This window comes from Hemitrygon akajei, chromosome 5 (genome assembly GCF_048418815.1).
Source record: "Hemitrygon akajei chromosome 5, sHemAka1.3, whole genome shotgun sequence".
NCBI lineage: Eukaryota > Metazoa > Chordata > Chondrichthyes > Myliobatiformes > Dasyatidae > Hemitrygon > Hemitrygon akajei.
The window spans coordinates 189,154,248-189,173,247 of NC_133128.1; the positions used below are offsets into that span (position 1 = coordinate 189,154,248).

Sequence of the window (19,000 nt, forward strand, 5' to 3'; positions counted from 1 at the left end):
TTGTGAGGGTTCAGGCAGCATCTACAGAAATGAATAGATAGTTGGCATTTTGGGCCGAGATCCTTCCATAGGATTGAGAAGGAAGGGGGAAGATTTCTGAATTAAAAAGTGGGAGGAGGGGAAAGAGGCTAGCTGGAAGGTAATAGGCAAAGAGAGGTGAGCGGGAAAGGTCAAGGACTGGAGAAGAAGGAATCTAGTACGAGGAGTGAACAATAGGAGAAAAGGAAGGAGGAGGGGACATAGGGGGAAGTAAAAGGTCAGATTGGGGAATGGGGGGAGGGGTGAACTTCATTCACCAGAAGGAGGAATTGATATTCATGCCATTAGGTTCGAGGGGACCCAGACAGAATATAAGATGTTGCTCCTCTACCCTGAGGGTGGCTTCATCTTGGCACAAGAGCAGGCCATGGATTGACATGTCAGAACAGGAATGGGAATTAAAATGTTTGGCCACGCGAAAGTAATTTTTGAGCTAGTCTCCTTCCACTTCCCCACCTCTTTATTCAGGCTTCTTCCCCTTCCTTCTGAGGAAGGGTCTCAGCCCAAAATATAGTCTGTTTACTCTTTTGCATAGATGCTGCCTGAACTGCTGAGTTCCTCCAGCATTTTGGATGTGTTGCTTTGCTAAAATTCCCTACATGGGAAGAACATTCTTCCTCACAGAAAACTAGATGGGGTTTCACCAGAACCCTCTACAACTGTAGCAAGGTACTTCTGCTCCTCTATTCAAATCTGCTTGCAGTGAAAGCTAACATACCATTTAGTCAGAGGGACAAGAACAAAGAATTGGTAAACACAAACATCTAGCTGCACCCATGAATCTTAATTGGATGATTTGCATTGGTAGCAGATCTATGATGTGTGGAAGAAACTATAGAGAATGCAAGATTATTTCACGGACACACTTTATAACACCCATCATATTATATTCTTTTTGAGCAGAACTTTTAAGTTCAGCCTAAATATGTATAACAAATTTTCATTATATGGGTCTTTCAAGTGAAAAGATCTTACTCAATGCCAAATACAACCCATTTGGTAAAATAATTTTTTTAAAAACTTGCACTGCAGCTGAAGCTACTAAAAGTGACGTTCAAAATCTAATATATAATTAACTCAGAGTTTAGCACAGGGTTTTTATTTCTTAATCTTCAACTTGGGAGGAGGTCGGAAATGGGCAAAGATCGAATAGGTGGCGGTGGCAGTAATGTTAGAAGGGGCCGTGATTATACAAACAAGGAGTATTTAGTGTTTGCAGATAGAATGGAGAGTTGTGGTGGAGGCACAGAGGGGATGTTGAGGGAGATAGAAAATGAAGTTCCATCTCCAAGATAGGGCAGAGATTTGCAATTTGTTTCACAAGAATGTTTTCTGTCCAGTGGTTACAGGATAAATACAATTTAGTAGATTATCTAGTTAATTTTTGCTTGGATAAAATTCCATTTGAAACAAAAAGCCGGTGCCACAAACTGATCTAGTTCTACCAAGGTCAAAATTCTAAGCCCGTTTAGCAGTTAAATATTTAACTATACATGTAAGTTCACATGAAAGCAACCATTAGAATAGAACAGATTCTTATTGCAACCTCAGATGCTGTGTGGGGGCAGTTATACAGACATACTGTCTGTCTGTTACATACTGTCCCTATTGCTGTAATACAGACAGACAGACAGACATACTTTATTGATCCCGAGGGGAAATTGGGTTTCATTATAGCCGCACCAACCAAGAATAGTGAAGAAATATAGCAATATAAAACCATAAATAATTAAATAATTTAATGCACTATATTTTTTAAGCAGAGGTTTTATACCATGCATAAAGAATTTTATGAAAAATTAAGTGTAAGACTTAATGATACACTAAGAGCCATCAGCTGTGTCCATGTCTGCTTCAGAAATGTGAAAACAGTATTCCACAAATATAGCTTAATAGATATACCTATCTTAACCTGATTGCATTCTGCAGGTGTTTATGATATTTCAAGTCAGCCAAAGTTTAAAAAAAAATCATAACTTCACATCCATGTGCTCATTCTCATATCTAAATGGTTACCCTACCAATTACATACCACAAAGACTTAAACAGAACTGTCACAAGAAACACCAGAGAGATTCACAGTCATAAAAGCCACTACTTCAGGCTCTTGTCAAGCTGATTTGTCAAGCTGTCAGTCTCACTTCAGGATAGTTTTCTTCTCATCTCCCTCCTGCCCTCAGCCCCCCCCAGTTTCCCTCCTGCGCTCAGACCCCCCTCCTACAGTCTCCCTCCTGCCCTCAGACCCCCAGTCTCCCTCCTGCCCTCAGACCCCCACAGTCTCCCTCCCGACCTCAGCCCCCCAGTCTCCCTCCCGACCTCAGCCCCCCAGTCTCCCTCCTGACCTCAGCCCCCCAGTCTCCCTCCTGACCTCAGCCCTGCATTATCCCTCCTAGCCTCAGTCCCCCAGTATCCCTCCAACAATTAGATTTTTTGATTGCGCACTCTTGAAGGATTTTGACACAAGAAATTGTTTAACTCCTGATTCACAATTCAGAAAAGGTCACACATATCTCTGAAATGTACTCCAAGACTTCATTAAGCCTAAAATTGACACACAGCTAGATTCTCAATCCACATCAGGCTCTCAATCAGGCACAGCTTTAAAGATGTATAACTGTAAATGTCAATAAATTAGGGATAATAAGAAAGACATCACAATTCCAAATCCAGACAGTCAAATATAAACAATCTAGTTGAAATAACCTACATGAGCTCAATCAGATGGACACCATTAGAAAAATGACTATAGGCAAGGCAACCAATGATTTCAGGTGAAGTAACCGTATCAGTGGGTCTGTTACCAATAGTAGTTTGTCATCCTTCATAACTTTCAAGTTGTTTTTGCTCACGTCAGCTTTGGTCTTACTTTCTTTAGTCTACAAGATGAATAGGGGAAAAATGTCTCTGTAGAATTTGAAAGAATTTCATTAGTCCCAGGAATGTTCTCGAGCTCCAATAATCGGGCTACAGGGCATAATTATCTCAATAATGATGCCTTGGGATTGGAATTATGAGGAAAAATGCTGAAAGAATCTCAGTAACAAATTTAGTAAGATGTCATGCTGGCATCAGTCCTGGAAACAATTGCAAACAAGTATTTTTGCTAACGTGGGGGGTGTGACCACTATTTAAGTGTCAAATGCATTAAATAATTTCAGTCACACAACACTGAATTAATATGTACAGGTGACAGCATTCACACAGTTAGGGTCATAGAATGCTACAGCACAGAAACAGCACGTCAGTCCATACCCTGTGCCGATTCATTAATTTGACTAGTCCCATTGAACTGCACCCAAACCATTGTCCTCCATAACTCTCCTATCCATGTACTATCCAAAATTTTTGTAAATCTTGAAATCAAACCCACATCCATCACTTGCACTGGCAGCTCATTCCACACACTCACCAGCAAGTGAAGAAACTCTCCCTCATGCTCCTTTCACCCATAACTCATGATCTCTAGTTGCAGTCTCACCCAACCTCAGTGGAAAAAGTCTACTTGCATTTAACTTACCTATGCTCTTCAATTTTGTATAACTCCATCAAATCTCCTATGTCCTAGGGAATAAAGTCCTAACCTATTCAAACTTTCCCTATAATTCTGGTCCTCAAGTTCTGGCAACATCCTTGTAAATTTTCTCTGCAATCACTCAATCTAATTTAATTCGTCCCTGTAGGTAGGTAACCAAAACTGGATGCAATACACCAAACTGGGCCTCACCAACATCTTATACAACTTCAACATAACAGCCCAATTCCTGTACTCACTACTTTGATTTATGAAGTCCTATTGCTAAAAGCTCTTTTTTATGACCCCATCTATGCCAGTTTCAAGGAACTAGGATCTATATTTCCAGATGCCTCTGTTCTATCACACTCCTCAGTACCCCACCACTCACTGTGTAAGACCTACCCTGGTTGATCCTCCCAAAGTGCAGCTTCGAAGTATTCATTCAGCTGAACTAATGAATCATTACGACTCAAGTCAGTACCTAGATTTGCTCTCTTGGAGGATATTCTGCAGGGAGGCCTTTTTGTACCGCCAGAGCTTTTTACAGTACAAACACAGCTCCAGATAGCAAGGACCATCAAAAAAACAATTTGGAACACTGAACATCAAAGGCAAGCTTCAGTTTCTTTACAAAAAAAACTAGAAATAAAGTCAAAAATCATGAATTCCTCAGAAAGATTACACGTGGCAGATTATATAAGACTTGCTTTGCTTGCTTTATCTTGACTTGCTTTGTCAAGAAAATGCATATGAAAGCTCTGAATGCAGCAATGATAGGAAGAAGGGGCTGCAAACGAAATGTTGACTGTTTATTCATTTCCACAGATGCTGCCTGACCTGCCAGGTTCCTCCAGCACTGCATGAGTGTTGCTCTGCATTTCCAGCATCTGCAGAATTTCTTGGGATAAGAATAATTTTGCTAACTGTATTTAACAAAACTTTACTGTATCTTGAGGCCAGGTCATTTCTTTTTCAGTATAGTCACAAGAATAATCTATGAATACTATTAAGTCCTGGGAACTTGGTCCTAACTGATTTTTCTCCATGATAACTTGGCTGATCATACAATATTTGGAGAATGCTGGAATGAAGGATGTGAAAATGAAAAGTGTGAGTCTAATAAGCTTGAAAATGCAGAGCTCAAACAACTGAAGCAAAATAATAGTATGTAAATCATGACATTTCTTTTAAATTGGAATTAAGATAATGACTCAGCTCCAAAATATTTCCAAGAGGGCCAAATGACTTAAATGTCTGATTATTTTAAAAATAACATAAATGCAACTGGTTTTAGATGCAATCAATAAATTAATCCAATACAACAAGCTAATCAAGCAATTTGAGCCGCAGAATGAGGTGTTTTTGCTGTCCATTATTAAACATTAACCTAGCATTAGCTCAGGAGTTCCCAACCTTTTTTCTGCCATTGACTAATACCATTTAGCATGGGGTCCATGGACCCCAGGTTGGGAACCCCTGCTTTAGTCTCACGAGCACTGCCTACACACTAACCTCTGGCAGCCACCCGGATAAAGGAGATCAAGGTGGGGCGATCTGTCTGCATCCACTAGGGCTCAGGCAGTGGATCTCGAGCCCCATTTTCAAACCATTATGATGGATTTTTGACATGTACTGTCAAATGCCTTCTCAACTTTTTCAAATATTTTTGAGAATCAGAGACATTTAAACAAAGATAAAATAAATGCACACAATTATTTTAAAAATACATTCAATTAATAATTATTTTAAATTTTCTAAAGAAAAAATCCCCATTGTTTACTTATTCAAGAACCCTAATCAAATAAACAGGGCTCTGCTGTACATAGCAGGAGTAAAGCTGAGGGGCACATGATGAAGTTTTGGCCCAGGCTCAGTGATGGACTCTGCCCTGGACTCAGAGCAGTGGTAGTTGAAAATGTTGTCAGAGCTCCCTATTAAAGTTTCACCAAGGGCAAGAACATTCCCCTCCCCCCAGTGTTTAAATGTTATGCAATACATGATAAAAGACCAATAACTTTCTGGTGCAGGATGCATTTCCATTTAAACGTGACAACTTTTCAAGTACCAGTGATTTAAATGGTACTCAATGACTTACTTCCTCCGATGGTAAAGCTGAATTACAAAAAAAGGAAAAACTAATTTTACTTCATTGCTACTTGAGAACTCAATTGTAAACCGTCTACTTGGGTAACATGTGTACAAGCTGAAACCTGCCATATTTTCCCCCCCCACACAGACTTAAGATTAAAACCTTTGTGAAGTAATATTTCAATGCAGATATAACTTTAATACTTTCCCTCTATGGGTACAAAATTAAGAAACCAAATTCTTTCAGCTGGAGACCAACAGATTATCGAGAGCACTTCAATGAAACATTTCTTTTTACCTCTTTAACCCTTTTCATCAATGTCATCATCTGTTCACAGAAAATGTATGTAGACGCATCTAACCTTAGATCAGATCAAGGACACTTAGTAAAACAATTATAGAAAGCAGTTTATAGACTATATCCTGTCATTCTCCTTATAAACAATTCTGTTAAATCTTTTAACAATGTATTTAGGAGTCTTTCCACGACACCTGACAGAGTAAAAGTTATTGAAAGGATCATGGACACTTATATTTTTCCCTAGGAACTTTTGAATAAATCATAGGACTCAATAATCATACAACACTCATTAAAGCACTAAATGCATACTTTATCGTGATTTAGGGTCCAGTCATATTAAGCTATTTCTAGGTTCCAATCAAATGCTACAAGACACATATATAGCTTGCAACTATTGTATTAGCATCAGTTTAATAGCACCCATGACATTTGAGAAAGAATTCAACTCCCATTTGTCATAACTTAGTTACTATAATATTGCTGTTTCATAATATTGTCCCCAATTTAACAGAAGATACTTTGCTCATATTTCTCACTTTGAGACAAAAACAACTGCATCTTACCTTCCCCAATCATTACGACTCCAATAGACATGCCCATGAACTTGCTTTTTGTCCATACGTGAGTGTTTGCACATATGTTTTTCTCTTCACACTCTACATAAAATCCTGAAACAGGTGGATGATGAGACACCTGCTCTGACACAAATCTTAAAAGATAGTCTGACTGGCCTCTTCCCTCCAAGCCGTCAGAGCACTCTGATTTCAGCAGACAACTCTGTGATGAGGTATTACATGATATACTGCTGGCGGTTTTTGGTACATTCCATGAGCAGTGAAATGTTTCACCAATAATTGGATTGTACGGTTTCTTAGCTACGGCTCCTTTGCGGCCTTCATGGAATGAGGTGAGGTAATACTCAACAAAACGGATCATCCTCTCTTCAGGAGTAGCACCATCTGCGATAGCAATGAAGAGGTCTGGATGGGACATAAAATCCGCATACATCTCCAGTAGTGAACGTTTCTCCAGTATAAAGGTTGGAAGGACCACCTACAGTGGAAACAGAAAAAAAAATTGTTAAATTATGTTAAGTTTTAACCAGATGATATCCAGCAAATAATGACACAAGATAGTTCTAGATTTATATAGAAATATAGGCATCCGTTAGTCTCGTGAGACCATGGATTTGCGCCTTGGAAGGTTTCCAGGACGCAGGCCTGGGCAGGGTTGTATGGGAGATCAGCAGTTGCCCAAGCTGCAAGCTTTCCCCTCTCCACACCACCAATGTTGTCCAAGGGAAGGGCACTAGGCCCCAAGCAGCTTGGCAACGGTGTCGTCACAGAGCAATGTGTTGTTAAATGCCTTGCTCAAGGACACAACACACTGCCTCAGATCACTAGACCGATGCCTTACCCACTAGGCCACGCGCCAACACAGTTCTAGATTAGGTAAGTCAATTGGTTCATCTTGACATTTCACTCAAGCTCCTTTACTAACTTCATCAAGTTTCATAGTATTGCTCTTCATAAAGTGGTAGCATAGCAGTTGGCTCAATGCTATCACAGCTCGGAGAAGAGTTCAGAGTTCAATTCTGGCACTATCTGTAAGGAGTTTGTATATTCCTCCATGACTGCCTCGGTTTCCTCCTACAGTCCAAAGATATACTGGTTAATAGGTGAATTGTCCCGTGATTAGACTAGGGCTAAATAGGTGGGTTGCTGAGCAGAGTGGTTTGTTGGACTGGAAGGGCCTATTCTGTTCTGCATTTTATCTCTAAAAATATAAAAATTAAACCAATTTAGTTGGCTAATATGTTCATCATTATTGTAGAGATTAAAAACAAAGGGGGAGTTGACCCTGTATGATGCAGTATCTACAACAAAGTTATAAAATCAAAGAAAGTACGTTCAAAGCTTTATTGATAAACCAGCAAAATGAACTATCATGTAATGATAAAAACTAATGAAATTAAAACTAGCAATATCATGAAATAAACAGTCTTAGCCTATTTAAACGTTAACAAAGTGTTCTTAGAGATATTTAAGAGTATTTAGCAGTCAACAAAATGTATCACCCATGGCCCATTCATTGGCTCCACCCAAAACTAAAAATAAACCTGACAAAATATGAATACGTAATTAAACTCTTTGCTTCTACCACTCCCCAGCAAACGTGACAAATTACCCATTATAAACTTGCAACACAATACAGACAGACAGCAAATGAATACGTGGCTCCCACAATCATCATGTGTCGTCTCCTAGTAACAAGCAGCTAACCAAGTCATCCTCTGCATTTCCCTCATGGGCCTGAATTTTAATTTATCTACTCTTTAAGTGATATTCAAAAGAAACATCTCCCCTTTTTGTTAAAAATGTACTTAAAATGCATCTTTATAGACAAACCTGCTGAAGGAAATATGCTGCACCCATGACATCAGCTTAAAATTGACCGGAATTTTACGTAACCTATTTACAGTTCTGTGCAAAAGTCTAAGGCACATATATATAGCTAGGATACCAAAGACTTTTGCACAGTACTGTATTTACTTTTCAGACATCACTATAAGTTAATAGTGGTCTCAGATATTTAATACATAATAATTTTGGCACCTAGGAATACATTCCATATCTGTATGGAACAACAGAAGTGTTAAATAATTCTGAAAACAGTTTTTCCCCTTTGTCGGATATACTAATTTAGCTTACAATTATAACAAATATCAGAAATATTAACATTTCAAAATATTTATTGTATGTGCCCACTTTTGTCCCTTTTAAATAATCCAAGTTTAGTATTACGCATTTTATTTAAAAGTAATTTGTTTGTAACTTACATCCCATTTCTATCTCAAATCAATTCATTGATGGACCCAAAAGTTCTCAATACATAAATAATTGATGGACTTACGAATAATGAGGAAGGTTGTCAAGGATACAGTGAGATATTGATCAGATGGAAATTTGGGCAGAGAAATAGTGGATGGAATTTAATCTAGACAAGTGTGAGGGGTTGCATTTTCGAGACCAAATGCAAGAGGAGGGTGCAAATGGCAGGTGCACTGATGTACGGAGGGATTGTGGGATGCACTGCATAGTTTTCTGAAAGAGGGATCATCATCATTCCCACCAACCCTTCCCACCGATCTCCCTCCTGGCACTTATCTTTGTAAGCAGAACAAGTGCTACACCTGCCCTTACACTTCCTCCCTCACCACCATTCAGGGCCCCAGACAGTCCTTCCAGGTGAGGCGACACTTCACCTGTGAGTCGGCTGGTGTGGTATACTGCGTCCGGTGCTCCCGGTGTGGCCTTTTATATATTGGTGAGACCCGACGCAGACTGGGAGACCGTTTCGCTGAACACCTACGCTCAGTCCGCCAGAGAAAGCAGGATCTCCCAGTGGCCACACATTTTAATTCCACGTTCCATTCCCATTCTGATATGTCTATCCACGGCCTCCTCTACTGTCAAGATGAAGCCACACTCAGGTTGGAGGAACCGGCTTATATACCGGCTGGGTAGCCTCCAACCTAATGGCATGAACATTGACTTCTCTAACTTCCGTTAATGCCCCTCCTTCCCTTCTTACCCCATCCTTGACATATTTAGTTGTTTGTTTTTTTCTCGCTCTCTCTGCCCATCACTCTGCCTGTTCTCCATCTCTCTCTGGTGCTCCACTCCCCTTCTTTCTTTCTCCCTAGGCCTCCCGTCCCATGATCCTTTCCCTTCTCCAGCTCTGTATCACTTTTGCCAATCACCTTTCCAGCTCTTAGCTTCATCCCACCCCCTCCGGTCTTCTATCATTTCACATTTCCACCTCCCCCTCCTACTTTCAAATCTCTTACTATCTCTCCTTTCAGTTAGTCCTGACAAAGGGTCTCGGCCCGAAACGTCGACAGTGCTTCTCCCTATAGATGCTGCCTGGCCTGCTGTGTTCCACCAGCATTTTGTGTGTGTTATCATCATCATTATATGGCATGCATATGACATGGGTGATCATGGTCTTTCCATGACCATGACAGCTCGTACATTTTTTCTGCAGAAATGACTTGCCATTGTCTTCTTCTGGGCAGTGTCTTTACAAGACGGGTGACCCCAGTCATTATCAATGCTCTTCAGAGATTGTCTGTCAGTCGTCACATAACTAGGACGTGATATGCACCAGCTGCTCATACAGCCCATCACCTCTTCTAAGGCTTCACTCCACCCTGATTTGGGTGGGGTGAGGGGCTAAACAGGTGCTATACCTTGCTCAAAGGTGACCTGCAGTCTTGTGGATGGAAGGAGCGCCTTACACCTCCTTCAGCAGAGACACATCTCCACCTCACCATCCAGAGAGGCAACACAAGTGGATAAGGATGGTAAAAGGCGTACAGCATGCCTGCTTTAATCAGTAGAATGAGAGTATAGTTGAGATATTATATAGTAGCATTATAAATGTATGGTCACTCCAAACCATCAAGTTTGGAGTATTGTGCACAGATCTGGTTGCCATGCTACAGGAAGGAATCAGATTCAGGCTTATTATCACTGACATAGTGTACATTGTGAAATATATTGCTTTATGGCTACTGTGTACAAGACAAAATATTATTATAAACTACAATAATAAAATAATAAGTAGTGTAAAAGACAAATAGTGAGGTAGTGTTCATGTACTATTCAGAAATCTCAAGGCAGAGAATAAGCAGCTCCTAAAACGTGCATCCTCACACTCCTGTACCTTCTCCCTGATGGCAGTAGTAAAAAGGCATGTCTAGATTGACAAGGTCCTTAATGATGGATGTCACATTCTTGAGGGATCACCTTTTGAAGATGTTCTCTATTGTGGGGATACCATCTCCAGAGGCTGCAGAAGTATTTCACCAGGATGTTTCCTACACTGCTAGATTGGAAAGAATTAACTATAAGGAGTAGTTGGACATACTTGTATTGTTTTCTCTGGAAAGCTGAGATAGACAGGCAACCTGACAAAAGTATATAAGATTATGAGTGACGTAGGTAGAGTAGATAGTTTTTTCCCTAGGGTGGAAGTATCATATTCTAGAGAACTTTGGATTAAGGTGAGAAGGGAAAAGTTTAAAGGAGAAGAAGCTATTTTTTTGTACACAGGGAGAAGTGAGTGCCTGGACACACTGCGAGGGAGAACGGTAAGAACAGATGTTAGAATGAGAATCAGGTCAAATATCACCAGTTTTTGTTGTGAAATTTGTCGGCTTTGCAGCAGTAGTACATTGTAATACATAATAGAAAAAAGGTGAATTACAGTAGATGGTCTGTAAGTGAATCATTGAGTGTATGCTTTCATTACTGATGGCAGAAATGAGAACAAGACAAGACTTGGGTAACGGGGATCCTTAAATGACGTATGCCACCTTCCTGAAGCATCGCTCCTCAAAGATGTACGATACTACGGAGGCTAGTGCCCATGACAGAGCTAAGTTTACGACTCTCTGCCGCTTATTTTGATCCAGTGCAGTGCCCCCCACCCCCATACCAGACAATGGTGTAGCGAGTTAGAATGCTCTCCTTGGTACATCTCTAGAAACTTGAGAGTGTCTTTGGTGACATAACAGATCTCCTCAAGCTCCTAATGAAATATAGCTGCTGTCATGCCAACATTTCAGAAGATTTAAGAACAGGCAGTAAATTTAGGGATACAGACTAGGTGCAAGGAGATGGGATTAGTTAGACTGGCATTGTGGTGACAGACACGATGAGCCCAAGGGTCTGTTTCTATGCTGTACCTTTATAGATTTCCCCTCTCAAAGTTGGCCAACAGCAACTTGCACTTATTTACATCTAAATCCCCAAGATACAGGTTTCATTCTGAATTACTTGGCACAATGAACACAATTAATTTCCCTACTTGTGTGAATTTAAGATTAAAGGTATTGCTTTTTCTGTGTGAGTGAACAGAATACTATTTGTTTGAGGTAAGTAATAAAACCAATACAATCAACAGCTTTCTGAACTTGAAAGTCTAGTTGTCTGAGCCCAATTGAAAAGAAAGTGAAAATTTCAGTTTCAATTAAAAGGTTTATCATTACCAAACCTGTTTACTTTTATTCACATATTCAGCTTAATTATGAACATAACAGATGAATTAACATCTTAAATTCAGCTAGTTTATGTACTTTTTCACACCCACAATTCTTAGATCTCAAGAATGGAATGTTGTTTATCACACATGCTTTTCTCCTCAAACAGAAGAAAGGTGTGCCTGATTAGCAATCACTCAAACCCAATCAATACTTTTTTCTCCTTCCACTCTCCTCGTTCAGTACTCTAGTCAATTTTTATTCAATTTGAACTATCAAATACAGCAGATTTGACTGGGTGGACTTCTTAACCAACAGACCTATGATAATCAAGATCCTCCCCCACTATTATCCTCAACATACCTGCACCCCCACTACCAGGCTGTGTGCTGAGCCCATTGCTCACACATGACTGCATGATCGAACACCAGAGTACAGTCGGCCCTCCTTATCCGCGGCAGATTGGTTCTGGGACCCCTTGCGGATACCAAAATTTGTGGATGCTCAAGTCCCTTATTCAACCTGTCTCAAAGCGGTGGACATTAGGACCCAGCGCCAGAGCTCTGAATGCGCAGTGTTTCTGTTCACGAAAATAATCACGATCGTGATTGAAAATGAAGTGGAAATAATAAAGCAATTGGAAAGAGGTGAAAAACTGTCGGTCATTGGAAAAACGTTAGGCTAGGTCAGTCAATGATCGGAACATTTTTAAAGGATAAAGTGAGAAAGGCTCTGCCCCGATGAAAGCTACAATTATTATTAAGCAACGCAGTGGTTTAATTATTAGGTTTTGGGGTTTTGATCCTCCACATCAAACTGGCACGGTGGAGAGCGCACCAGGGAGCGATCTGTCCCGAGTCCTTCCGTTCCCGAGCCCGGCGCCAAAACATAAGTTCTTAAGTGTTTTATGTGCATAGAAAGATAAAATATATACTATATACTAAGACAAACGTTTGACTAACTGACGCTAAATAATACCGGATGTACCTGTTTCGACTTACTTAGTAAGAGAACTTCCAATTTTTTTCCGATTCCGATGCATGATAACCCACGTACATCCTCCCGCATACTTTAAATCATCTCTAGATTACTTATAATACCTAATACAATATAAATGCTATGTAAAATGGTTGTTATACTGCATTGTTTAGGGAATAATGACAAGAAAGAAGTCTGTATATGCTCGAACAACAAGTGCTGAAAGAGCACTTCTGGGTTTTTGCAATTCACGGTTGGTTGGATTTGCGCATGCGGAATCCGCGGATAAGGAGGGCCGACTGTAATCACATTGTCAAGTTCACCGATGATACTAACTACAGAGAGGAGGTGGAAAAGCGAAGCCTGGCGTCAGGCAAATAATCTCTTCCTCATTGTCAACAAGATAAAGGAGATAGTCATCAACTTCATCAACAGCAGTGGAAACTGAGCTGTTTCAAAATCATGGGAGTGTACATCTCACAGAGACTCTCATGGTCCCAGAACACATTCCATGCAAACCAGGAAAGCTCACCAATGCCTCTACTTTCTGAGGAGGCTGAAGGGAGCTGAAATATACTTGCCTCATTCTGCTGATGTGCAGTAGAGAGCACCCAAACATGCTGCATCACAGGAACTGCAATGTGGCAGATAGGAAGGCTTTACAACAAGTAATCAAAACTGCCGAGTCATCACGGTACCAGTCTACCCACCATCAAGAACAGATATATATAGAAAGGTGCCGGAAAAGGGTCAGTAACATCATGAAGGCTCCCAACCACCCTGCTCATGGACTTCATGGACTGTCTGTCCCACTCCCATCAGGGAGGAGATTACGTAGCATCCAAGCCAGGGCCATCAGATTTAAAATCAGTTACTTTCCCCAAGCAGTAAGAGTGATCAACACCTTCATGCACTAACCCACCCCACCATTTATATTTATTGAGATTTTTCTTTCTTTTTAAATCTTTTTATTAATTTTAAGAAAAACATTAGTGAAATATGAATACAAAACGTTTGAGAGTACATAATTAATAGTTTAAATAGACAATCAGATACGTAATAATCAATATATAAGGCCTCCCAAACTCATAGTATTAATGTAAAAGAATCGAAAAAGAGAGAAAAAAAACCCCCCAACAAAAACTAAAAGAAAACTTAAAAAAAAACTAACCAACATGGGCAATTGCATAATGTTAAATACATACAATAGTGCCGATAACTCCGAAGAGATTTTTATTATTATGTTTTTTATTTTACTGCAATTTTTTGTGCTGCATCAGATCTAGAGTAACAATTATTTCATTCCCCTTTACACTTGTGCACTTTAAATGACATTAAACAACTGTAAATTTGCATTTTCATATCTATAATCTGTTGCAATGAACATCTTATCACCTACCACTATTCTGAACTTAAAACCATAGAACGCCTTTTATCTCAGTATTTCCTTCATCCTACAACATTCATTTTAAGCTTTGGCCCATCTACCCATTACTTAGCAACTCACACAAGCTCTCTTCCTTTGCTGCTGTGTAAAAGTTTCTTCATATTGAGTGCCCTTTGGTTTAGAAAACAAATCTACATGTCAAGAGAGTATTTAATGTAGAAGATTGAGAGGAGATTTGATAGAGGTATCCAAATAATGAGGGGTATCAAAAGGGTAAATGCAAGCAGGCTTTTTCCACTAAGGTTGGGTGAGATTATAACTAGAGGTCATGGGTTAAGGGTGAAATGCTTAAGGGAAACACAAGGGGAAACTTTTTCACTCAGAGGGTGAGGAGCATATGTAATGAGCTACCAGCACAAGTGGTGGATGTGATTTTGATTTCAATGTTTAGGAGAAGCTTGGATAGGTACATGGATGGGAGGGTTAAGGAGGACTATGGTCCTGGTGCAGGTCGATGGGACTAGGCAATTTAAAAGTTTTGGCACAGACTGGATGGGCCAAAGGGCCAGTTTCTGTGCTGTACTTTTCTATTGCTCTGATCTTTCTATCTGGGCCTAGAATCATGTATGGAATTGGTGAGTGGATAGGGAAGGCCAGCCAAGGGAGAAGAAATACAGGTAAATAAGTTTGTGGGTAATGGGCAGATGGATCCAGATAGAAAATGAGTTTGGGTGATCAGTATAGGAGAGGTGGGGTTCAGGAAGGAAGAGTGGTAAGTGGTGTTAAAGACATACAGAGGGCCTGGGTGGACTGGTGAGACTGGGAAGGGACCACAGGGGGTGCAGGCTACCAAAACTAGAAAATCCAATGTTCCCACCATTACACTGTAAGCTACCCGAGTGGAACACAGGAGGTGTTTTTCTTCTAGTTTGTGTTTGGCCTCATAGTGAGAGTGGAAGAGGGAGAGGACAGACAAAGTCATTGTTTAAATGGAAGAGCGGTTGAAATGACATGCAACTAAGTTCAAGATGGTCATAAAGGTCAAGGTGCTGGTGCTCGGCAGTGGTTGTCTAGCCTACACATTGTCTTGCTGGCATATTAGGGGCCACTTTGTCAGCACCAAATATGGGGGGGGAGAGAGGGTTATGGGACAGGTGGCAGAAGGATGCCAGGGGTGGGGGGGTGGACCTACCCAGCCCTGAGTCACCACACAAGGTCATTTGTTTCCAAACAATTGATTTATCGATCTCTCTGGAGCTTCCTGCTCCCTCCCCTCTCCCTTCCCCTTTTTCCAAACACGCTTCCCCTCTCCCTGCCCCCTTCCCACACTCAGTCCACAATGGAGACCCATATCAAAATCAGGTTTATAATCGCACATGCCATAAAATTTGGTTTTTTTTTGGCAGCAGCACAGTGCAATACATAAAATTACTACGGTATCGTGCAAAAGTCTTAGGCTCCCGAGCTATACATGTACCTAAGACTTTTGCACAGTTCTGTATTATCCACTGAATTTCTTCCCCTTAGGTTCATCTTCCCCTCTTTCAGCTGGTACCACCTGCAACTATTCCTCCCTTATCTGCTTCCACCCATCACCTTAATTTCACTCCTCCCTCTCACTTCTATAAAATTTACTCTCTTTCCTCTACAGGATCTTGACCCCAAAATATCAACCATCCCTTTGTGTCTACAGATGTTGCTAGAGCCATGGAGTTATTGCAGCAGTGTACTGCTTGCTCCAGATTCAAACATCTGATGTCTTGTGACTATTTTATAAGTCTGGCATGCTAAAAGCAAAATACACACAAAAAAACTTGAGCACTTAAAATGTTAGTAGTTGTTATGCATAGCACACTGATCGATAACATACTATGTACTTACTCGTGTCAAATCCATACCAAGCTTCAGCTGAGACAACAGGTGTAGTATCACGCTACGCTGTTCTTCAACCACTTCCAGATCATCTTCCTCCTCATCCTCAATAGAATCTTCTCTTTCATCATCTGGGTTTATTTCTTCAGGCTCCTATAGACAAAATTATGTTAATAAAAGTGAGGCACAGAACATTTTTTTTTAGTTGATTCTAAATTAAACATCGAGGTTAAGTATGAATTAACATGTGATGAAAGGAACTAGTATTTCAGCTTCTCTATCCTGAACTGCAGATCTTAGGAACTGGGACTATATAATACCATAAATATTTAAAAAAATACAAATATCAGAATCAGGTTTAATATCACCAGCATATGTTTTTGCATTGTACTGCTCTTGATCTGAAACCTGGTACTTGCCTTTACACAAATAATGTCATTAGCCATCTTTAATTATACAAAGTTACAGAGTGGGGTTCGATAATCCACCAAAGAAGCTGCTATACATTCCCATGTACAGTACTGTGCAAAAGTCTTAGGCACATGTACATAGCTAGGATGCTTAAGACTTGTGCACAGAACTGTAGTAATTTTATGTATTGCACTGTACTATACTACAACAACAAAAAATAAATCATGACATGTGTGCGTGACGATAGACCTGATTCTGATATGGGCCTCTGTTGTGGACTGAGAGTGGGAAGGGGGCAGGGAGAGGGGAATTATGGTTGGGAAAAGAGGAAGGGAGAGGGGAGGGAGCGGGAAGTCAGAGAGACATTCTGTAATGATTGATAATTGTTTGGAATAAATTGAATTTGCCTGGTGTCTCAGGGCTGGGTGTGTCTGCATCGATGCCACTGCCTACCCTTGGCACTGCTTCTCTGCCACCTGTCCCTCACCCCTCCTGCAGCATTCCCTATGACCTTTGCTCGCAGATTTACAACTCACTTTCCACTCCAAATAGACAAATACTGTACTATATAAAAGTATTATGCATCCTAGCTACATATGTGCCTAACACTTTTGTACAGTACTGTGATAGGTATCCATAAATCTGCATTACCAGACTAAAGATGTTAGTGAACTCAAGTGAAAATCTTGGCACATTTAGGCAGATACTGGCTCGCTCAACAGAGACCAGTTTTGACCTGGGGGATTTCCAATCGATTGTACTACAGCAATGAAAACCCCCCAAGGTTACAATTCCTGAATCCAGTGTAACCACACACAGAAAATAGTGAAGTAAAATGGACAAGAGAATTATTCAAAACACCCTTTGTATTGGCAGAAGAATCTAAACTATTTGACCTAAATAACTAATGAAAATAAAGTGAAAGATGAAACTTGAAGGAGAATTGAGATATAACAACTGCAGTGCAGCAACCATTCGTTGAATATAAGGAAGCTGATGTACATTTGTAGCTTGTGCATCGAGTTAAGGAACATTGAAAAGCACGAAGGATGTATCCTGAATTTGAACAGCATCGTTCACATCTTCAGTACATCCCACAATGCTCCACAACAACTAACTTTCTTAACATTTATGAACTTTTTCCTTAGCACAGTGTTTCCCCAACCCGCATTCCCAGACACTTTGCTTCATGATATTGGTCCATGGTATAAAAAAGGTAGGGAACCCCTGTCGTATTAGATATGCGTTCACCTGGTGGCTATGGATTTAATTCAGGGGGTAGCAGTTTTTGTTTTAAACACTCAGAGCATTTAAAAACTGAAACATACTTTCAAGGGGAGAGTGAAGGCTAGTACTCTTACTGAATGGTCAGCATTTATGTGAGCACGTGAAAGACTATTGTCAAATGCCTGAAAATAGTATTGGTGTACTAAGATATTTGAAGGCCAACACATCACAGTGAACTGAAGGGACCAATTTCCATACTGTGCGATGGCACATACGTATCTATTTTCACTCCTGGGTGGGAAAAAGAGCAACTTACGCAAACCACAATTGAGTTTCTTGACGTGTTCACTTTTAGGTTCTTACACCAACTGGTTCACAACTGACACATAATTTTAAAATAAATTCATAGTTCTTCTCAATTATTTCTCCTGAAATTCTGTTCAATAAAATCAAATTGTAGAATGTTGGGAATAAAAATCCTTAGACTTCTTGTTAAATTAAATCTGAAATAAATTAATTATATTAGAAGCGAATAAGTAACCAAGGCTGAAAGGCAAACATTGCTTTGTGGAATGTAGCCACTAAATCCTGCGGAGTATTGGCAAGGGAATGTAACATGAAGTTGAAAATAAATAGGTACAGGGTTAGATAATATTCCAACCCTTAATGGATGTTGACAAGCAGAAAAAAATGCAGAGGCAAGAAATCTGAAATAGAAAATAATGGAAGATTAATTCATATACAAGAAGTTAAATTTGTACGAGCATACAACTAATTCTTAGCTTGTTAATTTTTACACATGCTCATATATCATGAGCAGAAAGATGAAATATTGGTCAATCTGTTCCGTAATTCAGGGCAAGCTTAAACAACTTAAAGTGCACAACTCAAAAAGGTCTGCAGTGATAAAGCTGATGCGAAAGTAACGAAATGGAGCTATATGAACTTTGCCTTATGTATAGACAGCAACATTTAACATGTGTTTCACTGACATGTATTTGAAGAAAAGTGCCAAATTCAAATTGTGCCACCCAACTAGAAGCAATCAAAGAAATAAGACACACGTAAATAATTTGCAAGTCTATTATTTGGGTGGTGGGATGGAGATACATCTCTACCAAAGAAGGTGCAAGACAT

At 40.0% G+C, this 19,000-nt stretch overlaps 1 protein-coding gene across 2 annotated transcripts in view; it reads right to left on the bottom strand.

Annotated features, from left to right (window-relative positions):
* The window catches only part of osbpl11 (oxysterol binding protein-like 11), a 132,349-nt gene that overhangs the window by 24,945 nt on the left and 88,404 nt on the right, over positions 1 to 19,000 (bottom strand). For both annotated transcript variants that reach the window (XM_073047546.1, XM_073047545.1), the window contains 2 exons: positions 16,235 to 16,378; positions 6,506 to 6,995 (listed from right to left, as the gene is read on the bottom strand). In XM_073047546.1, coding sequence (XP_072903647.1) covers positions 6,506 to 6,995; positions 16,235 to 16,378 — 634 coding nt within the window. The remainder of the gene's footprint in view (positions 1 to 6,505; positions 6,996 to 16,234; positions 16,379 to 19,000) is intronic.